The following is an 18,784-nucleotide window of genomic DNA, read 5'->3' as shown; positions in this document are numbered from 1 at the left end:
CAGTAATAAGGTGTGTCGATGTACATGTACCTATTTCGTTAATGTCCGATATGCAATGTCAACCCGTGCACGCACGGGTCAAAGTCTAGTTAAAATAAAAATTTCTCCTTTAGATTTGTAGTTGGCTATCTCATTTTCAAAATTTGAAAATGTTCCTTCTGATCTAGTTTTGTTCACATAACGGTTTTATGTAACAGAAACAAAAATAATACGAATAGTTATTTTGTAGTGAATTGGTATTTTGAATATTTGTTACCAAATGCTAATCTCACTTTGAGACACTTTTTTAAGTATTTGTATATGGATGGTTTAATGTATAAAAGTATAACCCCCCTAATGATCCTACCCTTGAAAGAAAATGGATGGCTTCTATGGGATTTTTACATGTTGCACGAGTATCTGTACTGTTGGTGATAAATTAAGTCATCATTAAATGCACACTTCTGTGAAATTATTTCTACTTTTTAGGTAAATTGCTCAATTCAGAACTCATGCCTTTTTTTTTAAGAAATATGAAAAAGAAAAAAAAACCTTTTTGAAAATGTAATCAAATTGAAGATTGTAATATCTGATAATATCATTTGCGTGAGTTTTTATTTAGGATTCGACGATGTACTATCATCAACATAACAATGACGACCTGAGAAAAATGCTAAAATATTTGTTGTTTTCGCCTGATTTCGCCTCTCCGGTTGCACTAAATCGTCATACCATTAACATGAAGATTTATAAATTTCAGATTACGTAAGGAGCAAGGATGTAGGACCATGTATGATCCTTCCGACTCAGTCGTGTGAGAGCCTCCTTATGACAGGTCTGTACATACACAAACTTGTATCTCAGTTATACCTCTATAAATAGTGTTCAGTCAGAACTTGTTTAGTTTAATCCATAGATGATTACCAGATATTGTTTGATTTGTTTATTAAACTTTACACATTCTTGAATCACGAACAACAGTTGATTAAGTAGACCGTGCTAGATCTGTGATTTATGATGCTGCCACGTTCGGTAATTCAACACAAAAAGTGAGAGACTCTCTCTCTCTGAGCGTTTACGTTATTTAGCACTACATACCGTTTTTGGAATTTAATTCTGTATATAGGTGATTAGATGTGTGGGCTTTTTTGTATTTGTAATCCACATAGTACATTTTGATTGCTGAAAAGCGATGATGTATAAGAACATAAAGAAAGGAAAAATAAATATTGTGTTTAGGGTATATGACTTACCTACTAGTATAAAACCTAATCCGCTAGTTTCAATATTTTTAATACTAGTCTATTTTTACCTTCATTTAGCCTTATACTTATGTTCTTACGTCCAGATTTAGCTTTTTTTTTTGCATATGTTTCTGTTGCCCTACTTGTCATAATTGTCATCCAGTAGAAATATAAAAAATACTTAGAATATCAAGAATGAGCTAATGGCACCACATTAACTGATTTATATTCTCAACAATCCGGCAACGGGATCTGTTGATTGATAGAAGTACAGTACACAAAGAGGCCATGTCCTGTATTATCACTACTTACATTTATTCCGAGATCGATTGCGGGGTTACCTTTTAAAATTTAAAATAGGGGGAATCATTTCACACGACTTGATAACTACATAATATAAATTGATTAACATACAGATGCATGAAATCGTTGGGTATTTTATCTAGAAATTGTAAGTCATACTTTGCAAAGATTTAAGCAAGGGCCACGTCACTTGACAAGCATTGTAAAAACACGAATATCAAAGTAAAGCACTTTTAATCAACTGAAAACCAAGCATGCACGTGAAAGTTAAGTCAGGAAAGTTTAAGGTTTGTACAGAGTAGTTACCTGTCCAATTTTAGAAACCGATCAGTTCATTAGAAATATTGTAAAAATACAAAACATGGAACTGTTTCTACATGATTGCAAAGGCACTAGTACTAAAAGTTAGAAATCATACTAAGGACTTCTGTACTTATAAAGACTCATGTTTACGACTATATCTAGTTATTCCAGAAGCTTTACTAAATACTGTACATATAAAGGAGTTCCTTCTACAAATAAAGAAACTCTAGGAGGTACACAAGGAGAACTGCATTTTTTTTTTAAATACAAATGCTCTAGTAGATGGAATGAAGAAAAAAACATACTTAGTACTTGGAAATAGAACTTAAAGCTGCTTGGTCCGATTTTATATCAAATTTTATGCACGCTTTTAAACAATGGCTATGCTTAGTATATGTATAATAATAGACATTGAAGTAGTTTTACCCATCAATTATGCCAAATTTCAATGAAGAAAAATACGTACAAAATTTGCTAACAAAACAAACGACATTAAAAGGTACATTGTTATTTCGCCTAATATTAAATTTCACCCCTGACGACGAGACGGGTATAGTTGTATTACGAATTTGACATCGCTTTAAATAAAGGTCGAAATGATCAGACAAATTACAAATAAACATGTGTACGTTTTGTTCGCTAATATTTCTAAAGTCTGCTTTCTTTACAATCGATGCATAGCATGCGGGTTGAATAACCCCAATCATTCGGGGGACGAAACCAAGTGGTTTCCTTTTCTAAACATTCCCGTGATGCATTTTGGTTTGTTTTTTCGTTTGCCCAAAGAGAAATTATTTTTATTTACTTTGAATATTTCTAACTTTGAAAGGAGACTGATTCTGCTGGTGTAAATAGGAGAAAGTCCTTAACTTTCTAAGATAAATGATTTGTATGAAAAAAAAATTGATACTGTAATTACAAAAAAATCGGACCAAGCAGCTTTAATGCCCCGTACTTATATTATGTCTGGTACCAATAAAGGTATTTCCGGTGCAGATATATTTGTGTCTGGTAAATACTCAGTATATAGCTGTGTCCGGTACAGATATTTTTATGTCCTATACAGACAAAGCTATGTCCAGTACAGATAAAGCTATGTCTGGTACAGATAAAGCTATGTCCGATACAGATAAAGCTATGTCTGGTACAGATAAAGCTATGTCTGGTACAGATAAAGCTATGTCTGACACAGATATAGCTATGTCATGTACAGATAAAGCTTCGTCTCGTACAGATAAAGCTTTGTCTGATACAGATAAAGCTATGTTCAGTACAGATAAAGCAAGTCCGTTACAGATAAAGCTATATCTGATACAGATAAAGCTATGTCCAGTACAGATAAAGCTTTGTCTGGTAAAGATAAAGCTATGTCCAGTACAGATAAAGCTTCGTCTGGTACAGATAAAGCTTTGTCCGGTACAGATAAAGCTTTGTCCATTACACCATTACATATATTGATGTGTCTGGTATAGAAATAGCTTTATTCGCTACAGATAAAGCTTTGTCCGGTACAGATAAAGCTTTGTCAGCTACAGATAAAACTGTGACTGGTACAGATTAAGCTATGCCTCATACACATGAAGCTTTGTCGGTACAGATTAAGCTTTGTCCGGATGAAACTTTGTTCGGTAGAGTTAAAGTATATCCGATACAGATTGTAGCATGCTTGGTCATCGAATCGAATCAAGTCTTTGATAGTGATGAAGATTTTTATTCAATGTTGGTTCTTCAACGTAAGAACTATAAACAATACAACATTTAATACCGAGCGCAGCGAGAGGCGGACGAAGCCCGCCTCGCGAAGCGAGGATTAATGGTAACACGTATATATAAGAAAATCAGTGAAAAATAAATGTTGAATCGGGGGTACTAAGGCCAAAAAAAAATTCTTCCAGCCCTGGGCGCCGCCATATTGGCAGCCATTTTGTTTTTAAAAAGTTAGTTCGATCATTGATTGACTGGTACTTTTCGATGTTTATTGCCCCTAAACTCGCTTTAATAAGTTCCAGTATTTCAAAAGAAGTTAATTTGAATTAAAAGAAATTAAAAAGGAAACCAGATAAGTTTCAATAGTGCTTCAATCAAGAAGCACGACTTGTTCCATGTATGTCTTATCAAATTATCAGATGGAAAATATAAACATTAACGTCAAGGAACTGATCTTTTAGATACTGAACAAAGTATGCAATTTTATTACAGCGGCATTCATATGAATTAAATTGATGAACAATAAAAGAAGAAATAAAAAAAATTCGGAATCATGTAACTGTCCGGTTATTTCCGAAGACAAAACTTGAACGTTTTACGTCTGAAACATGACGTCATAATGCAGACTGAGCACGCGACGTTTAGTTAAACTTTGGCTAATGATTTGAGTAGGCAACTAGGCGGATCCTACTGTGTGCGTTTCAAATAAGTTTTTTTCTACAAAAATCAAACTGCACTGTGTTAAATCTGTGCTCGGTCCAACGGTTACACCGTTAACATATTACCGAGCGCAGCGAGAGGCGGGCGAAGCCCGCCTCGCGAAGCGAGGATTAATGGTAACACGTATATATAAGAAAATCAGTGAAAAATGAATGTTGAATCGGGGGTACTAAGGCCAAAAAAAATTTCTTCCAGCCCTGGGCGCCGCCATATTGGCAGCCATGTTGTTTTTAAAAAGTTAGTTCGATCATTGATTGACTGGTACTTATCGATGTTTATTGCCCCTAAACTCGATTAAATAAGTTCCAGTGTTTCAAAAGAAGTTAATTTGAATTAAAAGAAATTAAAAAGGAAACCAGATAAGTTTCAATAGTGCTTCAATCAAGAAACACGACTTGTTCTATGTATGTCTTATCAAATTATCAGATTGAAAATAAAAACATTAACGTCAAGGAACTGATCTTTTAGATACTGAACAAAGTATGCAATTTTATTACAGCGGTATTCATATGAATTAAATTGATGAACAATAAAAGAAGAAATAAAAACATTTGGAACTTTACGTAACTCTCTTCGGTTATCTCCGACGACAAAACTTGAACGTTTTACGTCTGAAATATGACGTCATAATGTAGACTGAGCACGAGACTTTTAGTTTAACTTTGACGAATAATATGAGTAGGCAACCATGCACGCGGATCCTACTGTGTGCGTTTTAAATAGATTTTATCATACAAAAATCAAACTGCACTGTGTTAAATCTGCGCTCGGTCCGACGGTCACACCGTTTACATATTATACATATGTATTTATGCTTACTGTAACGTTAACGTCTTTGATCTTGTTTATATTAGTAATTACATAACAACCATACATTAATTTTATTCACTAAAAATGTCAGTAAAAAATCAAAATCATTTCTGTTAGAAAAGAAAATATTATGTTGATACTTCACTGAAACATGTAAACAAACCTGGCGCTTTACCTTACTTTACCGTACAAAGGGGGATAACTCTAAGTTACTAATGACACAAAATTCTAAGGGTGCAACAAATAATTCCACTAGTAGCAACTTAGGTAGTAAATGAAAACGATTTGATTAAAATACAGTACATGTAATGAAATGACACAAAATTCTAAGGGTGCAACAAATAATTCCACTAGTAGCAACTTAGGTAGTAAATGAAAACGATTTGATTAAAATACAGTACATGTAATGAAATATTGATACAAAATACTAAGTGGCCAATCATTATCACTACATATGGGTCAAAATGGCGTCATGTATAAAATCCACCCTAGCAATACTTGAACGTAAATGCTCTAAATACAGAGTAATCGTTATGTCTTCATTAAATATATGTATATAAACAAGATCAAAGACGTTAACGTTACAGTAAGCATAAATACATATGTATAATATGTAAACGGTGTGACCGTCGGACCGAGCGCAGATTTAACACAGTGCAGTTTGATTTTTGTATGATAAAATCTATTTAAAACGCACACAGTAGGATCCGCGTGCATGGTTGCCTACTCATATTATTCGTCAAAGTTAAACTAAAAGTCTCGTGCTCAGTCTACATTATGACGTCATATTTCAGACGTAAAACGTTCAAGTTTTGTCATCGGAGATAACCGAAGAGAGTTACGTAAAGTTCTGAATGTTTTTATTTCTTCTTTTATTGTTCATCAATTTAATTCATATGAATACCGCTGTAATAAAATTGCATACTTTGTTCAGTATCTAAAAGATCAGTTCCTTGACGTTAATGTTTTTATTTTCAATCTGATAATTTGATAAGACATACATAGAACAAGTCGTGTTTCTTGATTGAAGCACTATTGAAACTTATCTGGTTTCCTTTTTAATTTCTTTTAATTCAAATTAACTTCTTTTGAAACACTGGAACTTATTTAATCGAGTTTAGGGGCAATAAACATCGATAAGTACCAGTCAATCAATGATCGAACTAACTTTTTAAAAAACAACATGGCTGCCAATATGGCGGCGCCCAGGGCTGGAAGAAATTTTTTTTGGCCTTAGTTCCCCCGATTCAACATTCATTTTTCCTGATTTTCTTATATATACGTGTTACCATTAATCCTCCCTTCGCGAGGCGGGCTTCGCCCGCCTCTCGCTGCGCTCGGTATAATTGTAAAATACCTTGTTCCCCTGACCAAGTCAATAAGCGTTACAATTCGTTTATCGTTTTCGTCAAACCATGTACACAGAGATGCTGGGCGGAAGTTACATGATATACTAAGTTTTACCAGACCCAAAAATAGAAAAATTTCCCATCCGGAATTAATTACATAAAATCATACATACATGCAATAGACAAATTGTAAATAAAGGTTATTTTAAACATTTGAAGTTTTGAAGAAATTACAACATTTACACAGATAAAGCTATGTACGGTACAGATAAAGTTATGTCTGGTAATGATGAAACTTTGTTCGGTACAGATGAGCTATGTCCGATAGAGATAAAACTGTTTCCGGTAAAAAGCAGAAAAGCTTAGAAACTAAGAAAAGTCACTGTTGGTCTAAGACTCACATGAACTAATTTGATATATAGTTAAAAAGTGGGCCCGTCTACGATTTAGAGCTCTGATGCCAGATCTAAGTATGTCCAGTATTGGTATAGGTATATACGAATCTGATCTAGGTGTTTCCTCTCCAGGTATGTCCGGTGCTGATAAAGGTATATGTCTGATACAAATATAGATATGTCTGGTACAGGTATAGATATGTCTGATACAGAATATGCACGTTCGGTACTGATCAAATTATGTCTGGTACATACGGTTAATATGTAAACGGTGTGACCGTTGGACCGAGCGCAGATTTAACACAGTGTAGTTTGATTTTTTTCCGCCTGCATGGTCGCCTACTCAAATCGTTCGTCAAAGTTAAACTAAACGGCGCGTGCTCAGTCTACATTATGACGTCATATTTCAGACATAAAACGTTCAAGTTTATTGTCTTCGGAAATAGCCGAAGAGAGTTACATGATTCCGATTTTTTTTTTTATTTTTTCTTTCATTGTTCATCACTTAAATTCACATGAATGCCGCTGTAATAGAATTAAATATTTCATTAAAAGTATCTAAAAGATCAGTTCATTGACGTTAATGTTTTTATTTTCCATCAGATAATTTGATAAGACATACATAGAACAAGTCGTGTTTCTTGATTAAAGAACTACTGAAACTTATCTAGTTTCCTGTTTAATTTCTTTTAATTCAAATTACCTTCTATTGAAACACTTGAACTTACTTAATCGAGTTAAGGGGCAATAAACATCGATAAGTACCAGTCAATCAATGATCGAACTAACATTTTAAAAACAAAATGGCTGCCAATATGGCGGCGCCCAGGGCTGGAAGAAATTTTTTTCGGCCTTAGTACCCCTGATTCAACTTTCATTTTTCACTGATTTTCTTATATATACGCGTTACCATTAATCCTCGCTTCGCGAGGCGGGCTTCGCCCGCCTCGCGCTGCGCTCGGTATAAATAATTATATATGTAAAGAATATGCATGTTCTGGTACAGATTGTGTAAGTACAGCAGATAATATTTGTATCCGGTACAGATTATGTTTGTACCGGCAGACTATGCATGTCCGATACTGATCAAGGTATGCTTCTTTTTCAGCGTGAATAATGGGCAAAAAGAAGTACATCATTGGATCCTGTGTAGTCGTGGTTATATTAATGATAGTAGTCTTAATTTCCACATCCTATCACAAACTAGCCTCGGATGAAAGTAAGTATACAGTAGACGTTGCATTAGAGCAAATCTACTGATCAATACTAGTTTAAACAATATGAACAAACAAGAGTCCATTGGTCAGTATTGTCAATTCTAGCAAAATCTCTGTATACTGTTTTAATCGAAAAATAGTCCTTCAAAATAAGATTTCCTCAGACCTTATTGGTTACGAAATGAATTTAGAAAACACATAGACTGGGCTAGATAGATTTCGAGATAAGATGCGGCTGAAATGGTGTCGTGAAACTCAGTCCAATCAACTGAGGTCCAGATTCACTGGTTGTGACTTAGATAAAGGGAGGGGTTCAAACGCATGCTGATCGGTGGTACTCTAAAATATAATGGGATTACTAGTATTAGAATTAACACCGATAAACTTATGCTTCGATGAAATATTTCCAAATTTGGAGATTTTTGTTGACCGAGGTAAATGTGTCGACAAATATTTATGTTTTCTGTGGGCAGTTGGCTTACAATATGACGTGATCAACAAGAAATTGGGCTCCTCTGCAGAAAGAGAAGGGCTACACAATGGACCTCCGGGGTTCGAGTTTATCGTCTTTCCTAGCGTCTTCAGGTCTCTGGAATTCTCTTTGAAGGTAGGCTACTCAGAAAACGTGATGATATTATGTGACTTGCGCAAAAAAAGTTATGATGCGTCAATAAAAAAAAATTGATCTATGTTTCAGTGCTTAAACAAAGATGGCGTCGAGATTAAACTGGATGTGACGTATCAGTACAAAGTGCGCGCTGTCAATTTACGCACGGTGATTCTGGACTTCAGGAACTTCACTGGCTACAAGAAAGTGCTCACCTTTGCAGGTTGATACGCGTGATTGTTAATTGTCAGTAGTGAACGGGATTCACTCATTTACTAGCATACCTTTACCATTAGGGGCCATATTGATATATATTTACATGTCTGTGATAACATTACGAATCAATTTTTAACCCTAAAACCCAATAACTTCATAAAGCATGAGTGACACATATAGGCGTGTCTTACAGCATAACCATGACACGGTATTGGCCGAGGCGCGTAGTAATACATAGAGTGTGCTACATAAAAAAATAGTGATTTTAAAATAATGTTGTTTTAAACTGTACAAATTAAAAATAATATAAATATAAGTAATAAGGAATCATACTTTGAATATTATGAGGTGATAATTTCGGCCAGAGCGTGGTCAAATATATCATAAGGCCCTTCGGGCTTTATTGGATTTGACCACACCCCGACTGAAATTATCACCTCATAATACTCAAAGACTGATTCCTTATTCCTTAAATAATGATCTCACTTTTTATTAATTTTTTTATTTTAGGCGAGGCGGCTCTCCACGAGGCGTGCAGCTACTTCAACACCTCACAGTTTCAGAGTCAAAGAGCTGAATTTCAGGAGTTTGTCCGCAAGAAGCTTATTGAGAGGTACAATATATTGTACGCGGACATCACCGACTTACAGGTAACAAGTTAACGTGAAATGTACACGTAGTTTACATCTCAAACAGTAATATTTGCTTACTTATGACAACTTTTAAGTTACATCAAATGGAATAACGTTATTCTGAAGAGAAAAAAATAATGTCAATCATTCATATATCATATTTGTCGTACCTTCGAGAGTATATTATATACTTATGTTACGCTAAAAATTCTGAGTTACTTGTGATGTCAAATAATTGTGAAATTTCAATAAACTACATACCAATAATCCAATTTCTGAATATGTGTAAGGGTTCCTTACCCAAGAATAGTGTTTTATTCTTTCACGATTGCTGTTCAGGTGAGCAATATAGAGAGACCTCCGGAGTATGAGAGCGCCATCAGGAGCAAGGAAAGGGCCCGAGAGGACATTCAGGTACGCATGCTCAATGCTGCTTTATTTGGTCTAGACGCTACCTTTAATACGTGAATCAATAAATATGAGTTGACAAAATGAGGTGAATTAATACAAATGGTTATTATATTCACCTGACCTAGCTCCTGTGACCTCATTTGAGAAATCTTATGTGTGTGTTTTTTTTTCGTAAGAGTACATGCATATTGATTAGTAATGCAGTAGTTTTCTAATACCAAATAACTTTTGAGGCGAATTTATTCACAAATAATTTGATACTGTATCAACCAAAATAATGTGATAACTTGTTAAAACGTACAAACATGCGTATTCCTAGCTAACATGTAATGGTTTCGTTTATCCTCGGCAGGTGGCTCTAAATGAGAGACCGAGGCTGTTGACGGAAGCAGAGACGGCGAAACGTGAGGCGGAAACTCAGGCGGAAATAATCAAGAACAAGGCTGAGTCTGATGCCAGAATTCTGACCAACAAGTAAGGCCTTATAAAGGGACCATATAGAGAAGGCTTGTAGCTAAAGAAGATATGTCATCACAGTAATAAACCAAGGTTCCTTAGCCCTATAAATTAGCTATTTCCCTGGCATCTGTATCATCGTCTTGAAAATTTACAAGAAATGTTTCAGATCCAGTTATGTTTTGTTCAAATTACAAGACTTGATTTCTACTCTGAAATGGAATCATACTAAATATTTAGAGCAACATTCGCTTTCTTCATGTTTAGCCTTATTGTAAATAGTACGAGGTAACGTCGTTATTATATTGTTGTCTTGAAGTAATGTGTTTTTAGTTCGCTTCAAGCGAATGTATTCATGAGCTTTTCTGGTCACCTTATTTTATATGTATTGTGAAATCATTAGAATTCGTGGCGGCTCAATTTTCGCGGGATTCACTGGTAGCATTTCCTTACGAATTTATGTCCTCGATGACAACAATCTTTGATATGGTTAGCTTTCTTACTGAATTTGAAAACGGACACATCCACGAAATTACATCCCCACGAATAAACAAAAGCCCACAATTTATGGCCGTCACTTAATTAACTTTTTTAATTTTTGACTTTCTCTCTAGAACTATTTAACCAAACAGTGCATTCTTAGGTCAACGGAAATCAATTTTACATTAAAAAAAAGATGATTAAAAACTAGATAATGATAAGTGCCTCAAAGATCTCAAAACTCAATGCACTGTAAGTGCTGAATTAACAAAAAAGCTTCTTTGTATAAATATATAATTACATTCTACTGTGTTTTCCCATTAAATTCCGTGATGTTTAAATGCCTCTAAATGCAACTCCTATTCACTGCGTATGAATTTACGAGTAATTTACATAAGTAGTTCTCAAACAGTGATTTCTATGTTATCGGTTAAAAAATGCATTTCATGAATGTTGTCAAAAAACACCATGTTTTATAATTATTCAACATAAAAGTTGACTTGATTGTTAAAAGCAACATTTCAAGAGTTATTTATCATGGATTATATTTTCATGCTCGTCGATCTCATCTAAACAGTCAATGTGAAAACAGTTTAAACCGGTTTTACAAAACTGCTGTTCTTGCGTTTACTTCTTGCTCCGTGATCTGCACTTTATATCGATTTATTTAATTAAACAATTGATTTCTTCAGTAATAGAATGTAAATATAAGCATTAAATGATTTATTTTTGACGTCGTCGTGTCAATAGCTGCCGTCAGGTGAGCAGACAAATTGAATAACATGCTTTAGTATACGGCATTTTTCTAACTTGTTCAAACCGTGGCCTTTAGGCAAATAATTGGACCACAAGTGGAGTGCAAAGTTCTACATAGGAATATATAGGGAAATTATTTTAAAATAATTTTCTTGATAGAAATGAAAGGTTTACATTTGGTTTACTGTTGCAAACTACTAGTATTCAGGTATAGTGGTGATTTTGAATTGTCCAAACGAGATCAATAGTTCAATTCAATGAATGGTTTAAAAAGTTCATCATTGAAATATACATGATATAATTTTAAAACAATCTTTACAAACTTCATGTTCCACTATGTGATAAAATATGAAAGCACCCTGACATAAGGGAAGTTCTTGGTTTATCAATCCATGACCCTGAAACAGTTGTGGGGTATGTGGCGAGAGGGGGGGGGGGGGGCGTGAACTTAACGTAGATGCGAAAACGTTTGATATTTCGTCTCAAGTTCTATAAAGCCACAAAAATCTATTGCGTTGTTCTGGTAATTGATAAGATCTATGGACCTCATGTTTCAATAAAAGTATAGGGAAATGTTTTTATGTTTTTATCCTTCAGAGCCAAAACAGAAGCGAGTGGAATTCTCCTTCAGTATGAAAAAGAGGCGGAATCCTATCAAAGGATTCTAGGGAACACGGGGTTAAACTTAACCACCGAGGGTTTCATCTCGTACCTTGGGGTACGAGTGATTGCTGACGCCAAGAACCCGGTCTACATTGGACTACAGAGTCCGGCCAAGTCGTCCTACAACTAAATTTGAGTGAGCTTTAAATTATTTTAATGTTACTGCATTACAAACGGTTATATTATATAAATAGTGCCTGTTTGGGAGGGTAACAGTTGAAATTGACACCCCGAGAAAACCATTGTCAACCGACGCGAAGCGGACAATGGTTTTCGAGGGGTGTCAATTTCAACTGTTATCCTCCCAAACAGGCACTATTTATTTTGTTATACTGAATGTCTTTTTTTAAAATTTTTAAGAAAATTTTACTGCTTTTATATAGGAATAACGTGAATTCTACAGCGAACCGTACGCGCATAATTTTCGCGCATGTAACATTTTTTAATATTACCCGTTGCCAAATGCGTTGCTTACGCAGAGGGTAATAGTTAATATTATTAACTGCGTCTTAACCAATCAGATTTCAGTATTTAACATGAAAGTAAAACAAACAAAAATTGTATGTGAAATTGCATTTTGGCGTAGGTAAATACAAGAAGTCGTATGACCGGCCATTTATTTCATTTCAGATGATGCAGCAAGCTGTATTGCTTTGATTTTCGGAGGAGGAGGAGGAGGAGGATAATAGAGTTCAGTAACACTATTCACACTGTCAAACCATAGAGCGCTTAATTAATCTATCAGTTATGCATTTGATTTAATAAAGCTGTGATATATATCTTCTTAAGTTCGTCAGTGCAAACTTATATTAAAATGTCTAATTTTTTTATTTAAAGTGTAATGTATTGAAACAGCTATTTGAATATCGAGTGTTATCCTATTTATCTTTGTTGAAAATGAAAACCTTTATATTTCACAGCGAATGCTATCACATGCCATATATATTCTTTTATTCTGTGTAACGATTAAAAACGTTCACACAAATTTGAGTTACGTACTTTGTATCTGTTAACAGAGTACAATTATCATATAAATTATGTATTGTAAGTTGTAAGGTTTAACAATGCAGAAGAATACTATAAACACGCACTAAACATTCACCAATGGAGGAAGGTTTTGCCACATATATTTGAGGTAAATATTGAGGAGTTGATACTTCAACATTGAGGAAGGTTTACGGTATGAACGGGAAATAATTTTGCAGACTTTCGTAACATTTATCTTTTTTAATTTTTCAACACTTATGCTAACCTTTAACATTTTATTAGTAGATCCTACATCAGAAAATAACCACAATTGATCATATGATAAAGTGAACTTTAGCCCCATAATTAAATTTGTTAAACGTGTTTTATAATAGGGAATATAAAGTGCGTGACAATACAAACATGCCATACCTTTCTGCAATTAATCTTGGATATATATATATATATATATATATATATATATATATATATATATATATATATATATATATATATATATATATATATATATACATTGTGTATATATATATATATATATATATATATATATATATATATATATATATATATATATATATATATATATATATATATATATATATATATATATATAATGTCCTTTGTAACCTACATGTATTCACCAAATCCTGATTGCGAAATGTAATCGCCGCGAACCAGTTAATTTTTTTTCAGTAATCATCTATCTTTGTAACCGAAAAAAGAAAATACTTAAACATTCAAATATATGTTCCAAAAATCAGGGAATTTGCCTTAAAATTATTTAGAAGGCGTTTGCCTACTGAATCAAAATATGTGTGTGTGTGTGTGTGTGTGTGTATGGGGGGGATGTTGTGTTAGCGTAACAATATAACAAACTTATACTTTAACGTTACTTTTGTTCATTTCACGACAGTTTGCTATATGCCCCCCCCCCCCCCTCCCCCCAAATAAAAAAAAAAATTCAACATTAAATCTTCTATATTTAAATTTAAGAAAAATGTTTGCTGGGAGAAAAAGTGAAAAAGTGTACCCCCCCCCCTTTTTTTTGATGTTTGACGCTATCTGCCTGAAACGATAATTTATTACAGAAATAAACATGTTGATAGCTTTTAATAATATACACATGGAAAATATGTTATCTGACGTTTTCAATGTTACATAGCTTTATACTACTATATAAATAGCACATGATTAACAATAGTCACGTGATCAATGACCCGTTTCCCCTTATTATAGGCATTGTAGTTGTTCCAAAGTCTAAATGTTTGTGTTTGGACCAGAATCAACCAGCAGGAGGAACAGATAATGCATAAAATACATTAATAACAGTTTCCGTCCTTTAGCAAGAGAAGGAAACATTAAGTTTTGAAATGATATAATATGATATTCATACAAGTTTTGTTCTTAACTTCTTCAGCAGAATGAATGAGACTTTGAATAGTTTGAACGCTGACTTTTCTGTTCGATTTACGCCTCTCATTGTTATTCTTGGAATCGCAATGATGATTGGAGTAGTCGGAAACTGTTTTGTGATTCACATAAATAGGAGAAAGACCAAATTGTCATCCAGTGAAATATTCATCATGTGCCTATCAATACACGATTTTATCACGTGTTTTGTAGGAATACCCGCAGAGATATATGGCTTATTGCATTCAATCAATTTCACCTCGGACGTGGCATGCAAGATGTTGAAAGGTATACAAGGTGTATCAATAATGACGTCATCTATATTATTGTTGTCGGTTACGTATGATCGGTACAGGCGAATATGTAAGTTAGAAAGGAACATGAACCAGAAAACGACGAAAAGTATATGCGTGTTGTCTATGGTAATAGGAATTTTGGCAGCCAGTCCTATATTCGTTTTCTACGGGAAGGAGACGGTCCATCTAAAGAATTACAATGAGACAGGGTCGGCATGTTCTATTTCTGACTTGTACAGAAATTCCACAGCCCTCCTGGCTTACTTTGGACTTCTAGTTATCTATTTTGTCAGCTGTATTGTGGTAATAATCTTTGCTTATTCACGAATAAGATCTGGTATCGTGACCTCCCAAGCGGCTCTTAACAAGACGCGGACATCTTTGGACCCAAGACAGATGAACGCCGTCAGATACAAAGTCCAGGGTAGGCGGTCTTCTTCTGCAATCACTAACTCTGAAGTTAATATCTTCAGTTTATCTACCACGACTAACACAGAAATTGAGAACAGGGACAGAGAAACAATATCTAGTACTGCATCGACAGCCCTGGGACAGTCCAACGTCAATAACCAAACTAGTCTTCATCAGACATTGCCAACGAATGAAAGCATGACGATGAAAGTTCATCGCAGGAGAACATTGCACAGGCGTACAAGACGAATGACCCTTGTCTTTATGTACATAACTATAGGGTTTGTCCTCAGCTTTCTGCCGTACTTAATTGCTGCAATTCTTCTCAGTACTACTGAGCACCTTGAAGAAACACTCGGTGAAGAGATGCACGTTTTCTTCAAGTTTTGCCTCAAGTCTTATTTCTTAAGCAGTGTAGTTAATCCTTTGATATATGGATTCTTTGGTTCAAGATTTAGAAAAGAATGTAATCGATGTTTTTCAAAACTTTACAAATAGACTATCATTTTGATTTCGGATTTATACTCAATCTGAAAAAAATGACCAATCACTTCGAATACATTTTTAAACATTTTGAATTTTTTTGAAAGGGAAAATACGTTTGAGTAAATTGTTTTTATAATTATACTTTTTTCTGATGGTCTTTAAAACAATGAGAAATTGATTGATATTACAAAGAATAAGCTTTAAGTCAAGATCTAGTAAATGATTCCAGATTGTCTTTTTGGTGCTAGGATTATTATGACATTATAATTGATTTGATGAATCTTTTTCTGTACGCTTCGGATTCTAATTATGTAGAAAATGTAACAAACTCTTTACAAATCAATTTAACATGATTTTAAAGAGGGGGTCAAACGCTTGTTAAATGACATTTTTGGAGGGACTATAGGCATTCTAGAGATATTATATTAGTCAAAAATGAATAAAACTCCGAGATTTGGTAATTATTTCCTTCATATTTCATAGAAAATGAGAATCTAAAACATGATTTTTCGATCTTTGTGTTAACTACATGTAAATATTAAGCCCAGGCTCACCCTATCAAACAAAGATATTGTTATGAAGCATCTTTAAAAAAAATTATATCTTGAATTTCATAAAACTGGGGGCACCTACCATTTAAAAAAATGACCTAATGCATTTTAACAGTATACAAACTGTACTACTGTATGGGAGCTGAGGGTTGTTGATAAATTAGATCGAATGATTAGTGAAATGTAGTTTTATTTGGTTTAATAGAAGGATCAGAAATTTTCAGAGATTTTCAAAGAACGATATGAAATAGTGTTTTATCAGATCTTTATTCTAGATTATTATTTGAATAAACAGAGTTCATGAAACCAAGTGTTGATGTAAAATACAAGTAAAATTTAAGGGTTTATCTAAATGACTGGAGTTTGACTTGTGTCAAATAGACAAAATTGTCCTTGAGTTTGATATAGGAATGTACTAAAGTTCAGAAGTGCCTGTCAACGTTAGTTAGATAAAAGTTTTAGAAAATTGAAATGTTCAACAGGAAAATGAATCCATATTTCTATCCGAAACTGACAACACTGTTCACTTTGCATTCGTTTCCTGTTGACAACCTCTGTATTTACGGTGATTTTTATACTGTGTTTTTGCTTCTGATTCCTCAATGAGACCTTTTTAAGATAAATGATTAAATTTTTGCGAAGTTTATCAGTGCCCTTTTCAAAGTTTTTGTAATCCTTTTGGAGGATGTTCATTCTACCGTGACTCCTAACTACCTTGACTTCATTCATCAACATCTAACATTGGGTGATGTAACGTTCTGACGTTCAATAATTTACATATGTCAAATAAGAAAAAGCGAAACTACGACACTACATCACATCAACTACCGAATCATTCATCTCTTGCGCCGAAAAGTAGTACATAGTAGTAGTAGGTGTATAGTTTTCCACCAACGGTTTCTGGATCCGACACAAACATTTTTTAAACAATGACACATTTTTCATAATTAGTGTTATATTATAAGACACATTTATTCCTCACGGGTTTCGATTTTGTGCTGTTGGAAAGCCTGGCCATATTTCAGGATGTGCCCCCCCAAAAAAACAATCTTAAAAACACTATTACCGATGTCTAACTTGTTGAGGAACAGCGTGTGTGTTATTTTTACAAAACGTAAATTCTGTGTCAAAGTACAACTCAATCATTTAGGAAAACCCGAATCTGTGGTTGTTGGAAGTTAAAATTATCGCTATGTATTCTACGAAATATCAGCAAATGAAAGTACCATACAGTTATTATGAACAATGCCTAAGTTATGTGTGTGTTAAATATTTAAGCAGCAAATATAAAACATTATTGAATTTTTTGTGATTAAATGAATGTACTCAATAGTCTTATTTTAAAGAAGAAATGTGCATATTGAAAACTATGTTCTTTATTTCAACGAAATCTTTTATTAATTAGTAAAAGGCAACATTTGATTTGATTGCATTGACTCTGCAGAAAAACACGAATTTCAAAGAGCATAAAACCAACATATTCTTGACGGGCTTAAAAATTCTCAAACATGTTAAAACAAAATGTTAAATAGACATTATAAAGAAAAAATTACTTTTTATCATGTTTGATTTGGGCAAGTTTAGGTCAGCAGTGCCAAGTATTATGAAAAATCTTAAAAATCAAAATTCCAAATTATCATAGATTGACAAGGGGAATATGTGCCCAGTAACAAGATAGGGATTAATCCGTCATTGGGTTTTAAGTTTTTATGTTTTAAATTAAGACTTTTTTTTTAATTTTAAAACGTAAAGTATTAAATTAACAATATCACACACGTAAATTCTTACACTGAGTAAACGCTATCGTTCATATCTAATTTTGTTTAAAGTAAAATGTATTAATAAGTTAAAAAAGTAGCTTTTTATTAACCAGAGCGAAAAATCTGTACTGAAAATGATGGCATTTTCATCAGCAAACGGTTAATTTATGACTGTTTTAAAGAAAAGTTTAAGTTGTAGTTGCCATTTAAAGTTTGTTTTCATATGAACATGAAAATAAATATGGAATTCAATCGATTTTATTATCATATATTCTGAATCATGTGCCAATTGAAAGATGTTTATTTTGTAAACATGAAATGATTTATTATTTAATTTGTTTAGCTACCAGCCCTCTTCATTCCCCTTTTAGAATTAGATAAGTCACCCTATCTTACAACTTTAAAATGGAATTAATATTGAAAGAATGCATTGACCAATTTTATGTAGACATATTTAAGTTTTTAGAGGTACCGTATTCCATTTTGTACAATGTTTGTACGCTGTGGCTTTTACGCGATATTTAAATGTCAGCTGACACATAATCACCGCCTTTACCGAAAATCTGCCAAAACGAAATGATACACCTTCACTCCATTATTCATAAAATATGATGGAGTGCAGTACGTTTTCAAAA

General features: G+C 33.7%; 2 protein-coding genes across 2 annotated transcripts; both read left to right on the top strand.

Annotated features, from left to right (window-relative positions):
• The first annotated feature begins 744 nt into the window (after positions 1-744).
• LOC128155488 (uncharacterized) lies at positions 745-13,233 on the top strand. Its single transcript, XM_052817209.1, has 9 exons — positions 745-814; positions 7,919-8,029; positions 8,501-8,634; positions 8,725-8,857; positions 9,361-9,500; positions 9,822-9,896; positions 10,246-10,367; positions 12,183-12,384; positions 12,879-13,233. Exons 2-8 carry the CDS (start codon positions 7,927-7,929, stop codon positions 12,376-12,378), a joined length of 903 nt encoding a protein of 300 aa, XP_052673169.1. The 5' UTR covers positions 745-814; positions 7,919-7,926; the 3' UTR covers positions 12,379-12,384; positions 12,879-13,233.
• A 1,423-nt stretch (positions 13,234-14,656) lies between these two features.
• LOC128156672 (G-protein coupled receptor daf-38-like) lies at positions 14,657-17,747 on the top strand. Its single transcript, XM_052818901.1, has one exon. It carries the CDS (start codon positions 14,657-14,659, stop codon positions 15,848-15,850), a length of 1,194 nt encoding a protein of 397 aa, XP_052674861.1. The 3' UTR covers positions 15,851-17,747.
• Positions 17,748-18,784: the final 1,037 nt, after the last annotated feature.

This window comes from Crassostrea angulata, chromosome 7 (assembly GCF_025612915.1).
Source record: "Crassostrea angulata isolate pt1a10 chromosome 7, ASM2561291v2, whole genome shotgun sequence".
Taxonomy (NCBI): Eukaryota; Metazoa; Mollusca; class Bivalvia; order Ostreida; family Ostreidae; genus Magallana; species Magallana angulata.
Note: the sequence above shows the minus strand (reverse complement) of the source record. Positions and strands in the feature narration are given on the sequence as shown.